Below are 11,540 nucleotides of genomic sequence, written 5' to 3' on the forward strand. Positions count from 1 at the left end.
GGGCCTGGCAGGGCAGGGCAGGGCAGCCCGGCCGGGAGGGGTCCCGCCCCTGGCGAGGGGAGCCAAGGAGTGCCGCTTGCCTCTCCAGCCCCGCTATAAGAGCGGCGGCGGCGCCGGGAGCGCTCCGGCACCTCTGGGAACAGGTACGGCCAGGGCGTGCGTGGGGGCGCGCGTTGTTGTTATTATTAGTATTTGTTGTCGTTCCTCTTCTCCCCGGGCTCCGGGGCAGACCCGAGGTGCACACCCACGCGGTGTGTACACGACAGGCACACGCGGGGCGCACAGCGGCCGGGCGTGCGGGGGCGGGCCCGCCGGCGGAGCGGCCTTGGCCTCCCTGCGCCCGCCCGCCCGCACCCCCGAGTACGGTTTTTTTCTTCCCTTTTATTACCCCCCCGCTTTTTGTTTTTCCTCCCCGTTCGCTTTCCTCGCTCCCCGCAGGCCGTGGCGCGGCGGGGGTGCAACACTCGGTGACGATTCCCTCCGCAGGCCATGTCGTCTGTCAGGATCGAGTGCGTGGCCAGCGAGGGCTGCAGGATCGGCGAGTCGCCCGTGTGGGACGAGAAGGAGGACTCGCTGCTCTTCGTGGACATCACGGGCAGGAAGGTGTGCCGCTGGAGCCCCCTCACCCGGCAAGTGCAGGCCATCCCCGTGGGTAAGGAGCTGCTTGGGCTTGATCTGGTTCTTTTTCTTCTAAGGTGTACGCAACTCGCTCTCTTTTGTTCCCACTTGGTACCAGAGGTCAAGTTCCGACGTTGGTGTCTGTAGTAGTTCTGTTCTGATTTGAGTGATTAATACTCACAACATTTTCTGTATTGAAAAGAGCTTTCTAATAATGATTTGAGAAGTTGATACTTTTTTAAGGTAGTGGTGTCATCAGCTAGAGTCTTAATGGTTAAAGTATTCTAGAAAAGAAGAGATATGCTAACCCTCATGAAGAAGGGATTGCAGATCTACTGCTAGATGTGACAGAGCAAATATTTGTGTCTGGAGACAGCTCCTTAGGTGGTTTCAGTACAATTTTATTATTTTCTCATGTTCAGTAATGCTTGGTGAAAATCAAATTTTCCTACCTATAAGCTATTCTCATAATTCACTAGAAACTGATCTGGGCTTATCTGCCTTTCAGATTACTGTAGTTACCAGTTTTAAGATGAGAGAAAGCCTGATATTAATTTTGGAAATGTTGCTTCCCAAACTTACTTCCTCTTAGCTTAGCTGAGGGATTGTGCTTCTCCCGGGCTTTCCACCCAACTTGACCTACCCTCCAAGATATAGTCTTTTACTTGTGGCCTCTCTGGAGATGTGGAAGGGAGAGTAGCTAAAGTGGCTCCTTTTTTTATTGTGTACTCTCTTTAATAATAAAATAGTTATTATTAATAGCTGTGCCTTTGAGAATGCCACAATTAAAAGACCAAAATGAAAATAAAAACTAAAACCCAAATAGCCTAAGAATGTCAAGTGATTATAGTAGCAAGTTTCCAAAGTGGAAACTAAAAGAGAAATTACTCATTATTAAAGCTTATAGAAAATTACAATAACCCCCTGCATAGAAACAACTTCAAATGCCCTTTTTAACTCCACAGGGGAAACACTCTAACTGCATAACTGGGCCTGGAGGGGAAGCATTATGGTCAGTTTTCTCCTGGGCCTAAAATGGTGCTGCAAGTGAATCAGTTCCTGCAGATACTACTTTAACCAAGCCATCTGGGGTCACAGCGGACTGAGCTGGGTGCATGGGCTAAGACACTCCTTGCACTGTGTTTGTGCAGTGAACTGTAGGGTGGCTGTGTCCTCATGCACCCCTTTCCTCTGGGGTGCTTTGTCAGGAAGGTATGGAGCTGGTCTTGTGGCTGTGGGGATGTCCAACACCTCCAGTGGACAGCTGTGCTTGAGGGCTGCTCCTCCCAGGGTGGGAAGAAGGCCCTAGGTGCTGCCCAGGTGGAAGGACTCCTCTGAGCCTTGGCCCCAGGTGTTCTTCTGGGAGAGCAAATACAGACTTGCAATCCTATATTCTGCTTGGAAAGCCTCTGCTGCTGATACAGACAGAAAACCAACTTTTACTAGTGTGGTTACTGGCAATATGAATAGCAGCAAAATTACTACATGTGGCAGGTGCCACACATAGCTGAGGGGACTCTGCTGCCCTCTGTGCTGGCGTGGGAAGAAGTGGCACCTACTTGCCCAGTGTAAATGAACCCAGACCACCAGCAGCCTCAGCTGCTAGAGCTGAGCTTGCAGTCAGGTGTACCTCTCCAGTGCTGGGGGTAAATAATTGCATTTGAATTTCTGTCGTGGTGGTACTGCTGCCAGGGCTCCAAAGGGAAGGGGCATCCTGACCCATGAGCAAACAGCTGGAAAGGAGCAGTTCCTCTTGGCACCCAGTGGTGGCTGGTGGTGGTTATAAATGTTCGTGAAACTATTACCTAATTATACTCCTGCAAAGCTATAAGTACAAGAAATGTTTCAGTTTTAAATTAGAAAATTAGTAATTAGTGCCATGTACAGAAAATACTATGCCAGGATTTGTTGCCCTGTTGAAGTTATTATTCCTTACATTGCATCTTATGGTAGGCTTTTACAGAAATGTCATCTATGCACTCACTGGGTTTTTACTAATTCGTTTATAATAACCTGCAATTGAGGTTTCATGCATAATAACTCAAGTGAGTGTAAACTAATCATGGAGCATTTACTAGTTTTCTGATTTAGTTCTTGGGAAGCTCTGCCAGTCCTTTGTGCATTTTTGGTGCTGCTGGAGGCTTTTTTGTGCGTTTTTGCTGCTGCTGGAGCAGAGTGTGGTGCAGGGGGGTGTCTCTCCTGCCCACTGTGACCTGTCCCAGTGCAGAGATACTGTCTCCATCACTGTAAGGCTCATTACGCAGGAGCTGTGCTAAACAAACACTGTTGCTCCAGAGCTCTTGTGGCAATTGACTTTTCCTTTGGTGAGGGGGGAACCCATACAGTAACCTCTTGTAAAAAGCATATGTTCCTGTTCCCCTTTTTACACATTTTTTTAAGCATGTAGCACAACTAGGTGCTGCTAATGATTATAGCTTCTGGTAGCAGTGGTAATACTCAAGTTCATGTGAAATAATCTGCTTCTATGCATTTAAACATCAGTTTTGTTGGTAGAAAAGTAGCTTGTTTCTCTTGCCTGTAGTTTCACTGAGTTCAGTTTGCATGTCTAAAGTGGCCAGAAGAGAAATGTCTATTCACAGCACATCCCACTTTTCAATTTCACCCTGTTTCTAGATGCTCCTGTGAGCTCCGTGGCTCTCCGGAAGTCTGGAGGTTATGTCATCACTGTAGGAACCAGGTTTGCCGCTTTGAAATGGAAAGAGGAGCTGGTAACAACCTTTACCCAAGTGGACAAGGATAAAGCAAATACCCGATTCAATGATGGGAAGGTGGATCCTGCAGGGAGGTATTTTGCAGGTATGCTGCAGGCGCTTCCTTCCCTCTGGTGCTTGCTGGGTTTTGGTGATAACATGCAGTAATCAGTTGTAGATGTGGCAACTTTTCCTTCTTAGTTAAATGGTGGGGATTTTTTTTGTTGTCTTCAAACAGAGTTTAATCCCATTTACAGATCTATTTATATCACCTGGGCACTATCTAATCTGGACTATTTTGTTAAAAAGAGGCCGACTATTCAGAGGCTGCTAGTTTAAGATACTGGCCTTGCCTCCTCCCTGTCAGCAGCTTGTTTTGAATAATGGAAGGGTACCAATAGAAAACACTTTTCAAGTGACAAATTTGTTATATTGTGTGGTTTGTTCTTCATAAGTCAGAATTTTATTTCTAAAAACTAAGTGACTACTCACCCTGGAGATGAGAAGGCTTAGAGGGTCTTACCTGTATGCATAAGTATCTGATTGAGGAGGGAGTAAAACACATGGAGCCTAAGCTCTGCTCTCTGCTCAGTGATGCCTACTGAAGGACCAGAAGGAGTGGGCACAAATTGAAAACTCTTTTGCTGAGGATGATCAAACAGTGGAACAGGTTGTCCAGAGAGTCTGTGGAGTGTTCATCCACGGAGATCTTCAACACCCAACACTGTTGGGAGGAACCTGTGGTGTCTGACCCTGCTCTGAGCAGAGGTGATCCTGCATGATCTCCAGAGCTGCCCTCCAGCCTCAGCTGTGATCCTGTCCTCCTGTTTTTTAAAACACCATTCAATGCTTCTGCTGTGTCGTAGCATCTGCAGGCTTACCTTAACTTGCATTTACTCAGCCTTTCAAGAGCCAGTCTCAGCTGCCAACTTCAAGCTGCAAAGATGTGATTTGCTTTAAAAGAGGCATTAGTGTAAGACTCATTCTGAGGGAGGAGGTAATTTTTTTCCACTCTCTCAGCTCTACAAGACATTAAGATTTGTTGTAAGTTAAGTGCTGGCCACACCTGTCTTTGTATATAAATGACTGAATAAAACATTTTGCAGGAATCATGCTGCATGCCATTTCTGCCACAGAAATGTTCAACAAAAGAACAAAAGCTGTGTTTTGTTATCTTCTGCTAAAAGCAAGCACTTTGAAAATCCACCTTTTTCTTTTGCTTTTAACTCAGTTTCTTCCTCACATTTCAGAAGTATCCTGCATTGCTCCCTTCTATGTTGGCAGTGTGATCATCATCATAGTGAGGGACTGCCACCAAACGTGGAGGAGAGTCCATACACTCTGAACCTGTTTTCTTCCCTTTGGCTCTGCACAGGCACAATGGCAGAGGAGATTCGTCCCGCTGTGCTGGAGAGACACCAGGGCTCTCTGTACACGCTCTTCCCTGACCTCTCAGTGGTGAAGCACTTTGGCCAAGTGGACATTTCTAATGGGCTGGACTGGTCACTGGATCACAAAATCTTCTTTTACATTGACAGCTTGTCCTTCTCGGTGGATGCCTTTGATTATGACCTCCAAACTGGAAAAATTGGTATGAATGGTTGTATTGTAAAATAATTGCTTATGCCTAAAGACTGTGATGTTTGTTTCCGCTCTGGTTATTACACAGAGATGATCAGAGCTTTGGGAGCACTTATCCAGAAACCTCCTTAGAGCAAACAACAGAAGCCATATTAACATCTGTCTGCGCCTGCGTAGGCTCCTGGCTCAAACCTGTCAGGGTCGTTTGGTAATAGTATAAAGTATTTAAATTGCATGGCAGTTTGAGTAGTAATCTGTACTACTGTTACTAAACACAGGGCATCTCTGATCTTCCAGTGTAAAAAGGATAAAGTGTATCTCATCTGTCTGTTCCTGTGGCTGCGTGTTTCTTGTTACTGGCAGCACAGGCAAAGTGACAGCAAGCTTGCAGTCTTGGGCAAAACCTCTTGCCAGCTTCTCTAGATATTATTTCACTGTTCACCCTGTTTTGTTTTTTAAAATACAAGCTATTAAATGAAGATTCTGCAGAAAGAACACGGCAAAAATCGTAGCAGTAACTCAAAAAGCTTCCTTCATTAATTTAAAACAAAACAACGCCTTAAGGGCTTCTACAAGCTTGGGCAAAAGAAAAATTCCAGTGACTTGGACTAGTAATTTGCTTTTGAGTACATGGGCTGCAGTATTTTGCTTTAGAAGAACCCAGCCAATTTGATGTTTAGTTTTAAGACTCTGAATTTAAAGCAGTTTTGGATGTAGCACATTGTCCTAATGTCTCTCTGCTATAGCTTACAACTGAATTTTTCCTTAGGAAATAGGGTGCTTCTCCTCTCTCTCAATCGTTCTCGCTTGCTCTCTTTCTGTGGGCAGTCTGACAATTCCCAGGAGCAAAAAGGAAACTAATTAAAAATATTGCTGCATATGAGAAACATTGAAGTTGTCGGAGCATAATATAAACGACGTTGGAAAGTTGGGTTTAATTTTCTTTAATAACAGTGGATAAAAGTTCAGATAGAGTTGTTTGGTTTTAGGTTGATAGCATGCCTTTGAAATTGATGCTTTTCCTAACTCTGTGTTTATGTAAGCTCTCAGTTTATAGATCTGAAGGTCAGTTTTGTGTTGGAACAGTGATTATTGGCATGTTCCAGCAAACTGTTTGAAAATAATCCAGCTGGAGCAACCCACACTTGAAACGATCCAAACTGCTTTTAGAACAAGTAATTAATTTTATGAATATATCTAACATTAATTTATTCAGTTATTCATTTAATATTGTAAGTAGGGAACATGAGTGGTACACTGGAAATGAATGCCAGAAAAAAGGATTATACTTTCAACGGATAGAAACTGATCCATAGGTTTTCATGCTGAGAAACAACTGTCCCGGGAAACAAACAGGGCAGCGGACACAATCTATTTCTTTCCTGAGAAAAAAACCCGGGGCTTCAGCACAGCTTTTGAAAATAATAGTACAAATAACTCTGCTGGGCTGTGACTGATAAAAATTTTAACAAATGTCTCACTCAGTTCTGTGGTTTTTCTACCCTGCAGGCAACCGTAGGAGTATATACAAACTGGAAAAAGAGGAGAGCATTCCTGATGGGATGTGCATTGACACAGAAGGCAAACTCTGGGTAGCTTGTTATGATGGTGGGAGAGTGATTCGCCTTGACCCTGAGACAGGTAAGTCCTTGCAAAAGATGGACAGGAATTTTGTGTTAAACAAAAGAACAGAAAAAGAAATAAAAACAAAGAGTGAGAGGTGTTTTTTTTCTCCCTCACAGAAGTGGTATATCTGCTCTTTTAAAAACACTGTGCTTTTTTTTTGCCTTCTTTGCTTTTTTATTACTTTAAACAATTTTATGTCCCTGCTTTCAAAAATTACCTTTATAAATGTGTCCTTTGTTCCCAGCATCTGTTTTGTTGGAAAAGGTAAAGTTGCTAAAGAGATCATAATCTTACTTGTGAATTGTTTGAGTTAGCATCCTCTTCCATACTCCACGCTTAAAACTAGTGTTTACCTCATTGATAAATTATGTAAATGAGTAAGGCATGAAATGGGAAAGATTACTTAAGCCATTTTTGAGTCTTGTTTCTTCAGCTTAGTGTATTATTTTGTGCAGCCTACTGGATTTTATTACAAGTCCCACAGGACACTGATGCCAGCAACATCTTTTTTATTGTTGAAAGTTATTTACACGATCAATTTTGCAATGAAATAATTTAAAAATGTTAAATGAATTCCACAGCATTTTATCATTCCCACAGTAATGTCTTGGGTGTGTCCATTGTCTGAGTCTGTTGTTCATTGCTGCTCTCATTTGGACTCTAGTGATGTGCCAGGGATGATTTACTCTGGGTAAAAAAAACACACATAAAGCACGTAAGGGAAACTGAACCACATTGGCTGCAAGGAGCCAGTGGGTGAGAATGGGAGAATGACTTTGACAGATCCCAGACAGCACGAGTTTGCATAATGCAGCAAAAAAGCAACTGCACTGGGATGCATCTGGAGTAGAAGGTTTGTAGACAGTAGAAGGCTTGGGGTTTTGTGGGAATGCTAATTCAGGGATGCCAGTGCCTCCTCTGCAGTGCACAACAGACTCTGGCACACACGCACCAGCCAGATCAGGCTGCAGCCTTGCTTCTGACTGCTGGAAACCTTCACTTGAGGCTCAGACTGCGCTTTCCCCTTCACCTTTTGATCTGTACCCATCCAAAGTCTTGCCAACCTGTGGGACTTGAGACTTCTCCTGTTCTGCAGTCAGCCCCAGGAGAAGGAAGCTCCAGTTGGCAGATGCCAGCAGTGCTGGGACTTGTTTCTGGACCCACGTCCTCTCACTTTGATTGACAGAGCACTCCTTGGTGACATCCACCAGCCCACTGAATACCATCCTGGAGTAGTAGACTCAACCATTTTTCCTCTCTGGTTCACCATTTCTACTTTTTTGCTCCTTGGCCTCTTTTTTTCTCCCTGACCTTTTTTTCCATTCTTTTCTTGCCTGTTTTCCTTTTCCTTCTCCCTTTTGAATGTGTTTTCCTGTGGAAAAGCTAGATGGAATAGTGTCCACAAACAGATGCCTAGGGATTGTAAGAATATTGATGGCAGAGTACATAACCCTAATGTATTCCCCATCTTTAAGCTCATAGCTGGATGAGATACTGATGTGTTGGTAGTGTATTTCTCCTCCATGAACCTGTTCTGTCTCCCCTTACCCATGTAAAACTCAGCACCTGCAGGAAACAATGTTATGAAGTTTCACAGGGTAAGTGTCCATGTCAAAAAGAGCCACCTTTTTTTTGTGAATATCTCATGCTTACCTGCCCTCTCATGCTATCATTTTAAAGAAATATCTAAAATCTGCAATTTGCTAAATTCTGAATGAATTGTAATTATTTAGGGAGATAACACAGACAGGTTTTAAGAGAATTCTATGCAAGTCTCTCTTTTAACACACAATAGCCATTAAGTGTGGCTTGAATGGCTGTCAGCCAGTTGCAGATACATCCACTGATAAAGAGCTCATCTAAAACACGTGAGGGATTTTCAGGTTTCAATGATAACAAAGCCTGGACTTTGTTTTTATGGCAATGGAACCATCAAACTTGTTTGTATGGCATCTTTTCTAAGTGAAGGTTTTGAGGTTCAGGGTGAAGCAGTTTTGCAGGTTTAGGCTTCTTTAGCAGAGATGGCTGCTGCCTTTATATTCAGGATATGCTTCAGGGAAGGGCTGATGGCTGATCCCACAGGGTTTGCAAAGGACTCAAAAGGGTTGTCTAACCTGTGTGTTGCTAAATCTTGTCATACCTTCTGGTCACTTAGTGACCTGCTACTTTTATTCTTCTAATTAGAATCTTAGAACTATTGAGGTTGGAAAAGACCTCTAAGGTCATCAAGTCCAAACATCAACCCAGCATGGACAAGTCCACCCCTAAACCATCACATTAAGCATCACATCTACACTTTCAGGGGTGATGATTCTACCACTTCCCTGGACAGCCTGTTCCAATGCTTGACAACCCATTCAGTGAAGAAATTTTTCCTAATGTCCAATCTAATTAAATATTTTATTTTTTTCCTAATGGATGTGTTTAATGTCCTTTGATTGTATAGAGTCTGAAAGATTTGCTAAGTTTGTCTCTTCTGTAGATACCAAACACAGACTAATACTTCAGGTAGATTGTAGAGCATCCAGGTGCAGATTTTCTTCAATCTCCAGGGAGACATTGCTCATCTCAGAGCTTTGTAAATGAAATCTTCCAGGCTGTTATCCATTGAGAGCACTCTCCAAGTACCACCAGGGTCTATCCCCTTGTCTTTGGGGCTCATGCCTCTTTTCCTACAGTCCGTGTTTTTTCCCTTCAAATGCCCTTCCCACTCATTTTGTCCTAAACTTGGTGTCAGTCAGTTTCTAGGATTCCCAACATGAAAATTACTCTCCTGCTATTTCAACACATCGCTAAAGTTAGTTGCTGTATGTGGACCAAGCCCTTTACATAGGCAGTTGGGAGGGCAGAGAAATTACACATTTTGTAAGGAAATTAATGTACTTTAGCATATTTCTAGAAAGAGAAAATTCACTTGTAGGTAAATAAAATAGGCATAATGGGAATAAGCTCTTAGTGCGCAGGATTAGCAGAAATTTTGGGAAAATCTACTGTAAGATGTCTCAACAGCCTTCTGGTTAGGGCTGGAGGCGATCTGTTCACTACTGTCATTAAGACCATAGCTGTTTGTTGGCATAATAAACACGTAGTATTATTTATGGTAGAGCTATTTTCTTGTAAATGTCAGACGTGTCCCATGATGCCTATTTTATGCAAGCTTGATTTGAAAGACTATTGAAATTTCAGGAAAAACTTCTAGGAATTAATCTTCCTTAACCACAGGCAGTAGAGGTGTAGCAGGAGGTACGCCTCTGTAGTGCTGCTCGAGGTCTGCTTGCTCCAGGCTGCCTTTGTAGTTAAAAGTAGAAGAGTCAGCAGGTCTAGGGTGTGATTCATGTGACCTGTTTTAGAGAGGAATTCTATCCCATTTCCATTGACTGCATGGACAGCCTAGATGACGAGCTCAGATACGTGTCTGTGCTGTGGATGTTAGCATTTAATTAGAGGACAAGCTGGGATTGGAGTGGGATTTGTTTGTGATACCTGAAACTGAAACTTGTCCAATGCTACATCATCAACAACATGGTTCACAGAAGTCTGGTTTGTCCCTATCATGGTGCTCATCAGTCAGGATGGGACCTCCCCCAGCCCTGGTTCCCACTTCTGCAGAGCACCTGGCTCCACAACGGTTATTTGCAATAATTTGTTTAAATTTTCTGCTGTGAATAGACAAACAGGAAACATGCATGTTTTCCTCCAGGAAAAAGACTCCAGACTGTGAAACTTCCAGTGGACAAAACAACTTCCTGCTGTTTTGGAGGAAAGGATTATTCGGAATTGTATGTGACTTCTGCTACTGATGGGATGGATGAAGAGTGGCTTTCACGGCAACCACAGGCTGGTGGGGTTTTCAAGGTGAATGATACTTTCTCCTTCCATTTTAGATGGCCATTTCCTCACCCCTGATTTTTTTCAATTAGGAGTAGTGGAAAGCTGGAAAAAGACGATTGTTAGACCATTGGTCATATATGTTAAGCTATTTTTTGTATTTTTTGTTCCTGTTGCGGTATGGGAAAGTTAAAGGCATTTAGAGATTTGAAGATTCAGGGTTTAAACTTTGTAACAATGCTGATAGTGTAAATTTTCTATGCAATCATCTCTTTATACTTCTCCCTCTCTCAACACTGTTTGCATTTTCTATTTATTGTGGAAAGGATGGGTAAATACTTACCTGCCTTTACCAGTGGCAGATAAAAGCATCTGCTTTTATTTGCTTCCTAGTTAATTATCACTAAGTTACCTCTTTAAAAATTTGCTTCACTGGGATTTGTTTTAAAGCCCTGCTCTTCTCTGCGTGTGAATTCCGAAGGTTACATTGTGAACTGCAGAGTTAAGGCTTAGCAGTATCTAAGAGAAGAGGCTTTTGGGGAATGGACTCTGGCCTGTGATTACTGAGCTTTAGAGAAAGAGCATGCACTGAAATTCCTGGCTTTGATGAGCTGATGTTTGCAAAATATAGTAGGATGTCAAGTTGGACATCCTACTATATTTTCTAAATTAAAGCATGTCTAGTTGTGTAAGAAAAGCAAGTATCTGATAATGGTGAATTATCACTCTAATTTTTTTTCTCTGTGTTTTAACAGATAACAGGACTGGGGGTGAAAGGAGTTCCACCATTTGCATTTGCAGGTTAAATGCACACTTTTCACAATGGATTAGAGAATGCTGATGTGAGCAAGACAAGTCTGAAGGTTTTATTCTGGTGCTCAGCATCTTTTGATTTGAAACCATAACACCTTTATAATATTTCATCAGGAAAGGATGAAAAACTACTGAAATACATGGAATATTTTTAAATTGATCCTTTTTCTCAATTTAAACTTACTTTAAGTATATGATGGTACTTTTTCTGTTGTGCTAAAAAGATTCTCATCCTAATAAGCTGCTGTTGTAATTCTATTTTATGATTAAATAATATTTTAATATCTTTTTATTGTGTATTCTTCTGCCTGATTTGCAACTTATGTTATATTGCTTTATTGATTAAAGGACTTGTCTCTTTTA

General features: G+C 42.5%; 1 protein-coding gene across 1 annotated transcript; it reads left to right on the top strand.

Annotated features, from left to right (window-relative positions):
• On the top strand, nt 1–11,540 carry LOC146444491 (regucalcin). Its single transcript, XM_085055974.1, has 7 exons — nt 1–143; nt 487–652; nt 3,253–3,435; nt 4,705–4,920; nt 6,420–6,551; nt 10,237–10,391; nt 11,120–11,540. Exons 2-7 carry the CDS (start codon nt 490–492, stop codon nt 11,168–11,170), a joined length of 900 nt encoding a protein of 299 aa, XP_084912100.1. The 5' UTR covers nt 1–143; nt 487–489; the 3' UTR covers nt 11,171–11,540.

Source organism: Lichenostomus cassidix, chromosome 1 (genome assembly GCF_008360975.1).
Source record: "Lichenostomus cassidix isolate B80296 chromosome 1, HeHo_3.0, whole genome shotgun sequence".
Lineage (NCBI taxonomy): Eukaryota > Metazoa > Chordata > Aves > Passeriformes > Meliphagidae > Lichenostomus > Lichenostomus cassidix.

What these genes read in the sequence shown, in the direction of transcription:
- LOC146444491 (XM_085055974.1), top strand. Translation starts at nt 490, where the DNA reads ATGTCGTCTGTCAGGATCGAGTGCGTGGCCAGCGAGGGCTGCAGGATC. An exon ending in TGCAGGGAGGTATTTTGCAG is followed by an intron (nt 3,436 to 4,704) that starts GTATGCTGCAGG and finishes GGCTCTGCACAG; the next exon opens with GCACAATGGCAGAGGAGATT. An exon ending in AGGCTGGTGGGGTTTTCAAG is followed by an intron (nt 10,392 to 11,119) that starts GTGAATGATACT and finishes GTGTTTTAACAG; the next exon opens with ATAACAGGACTGGGGGTGAA.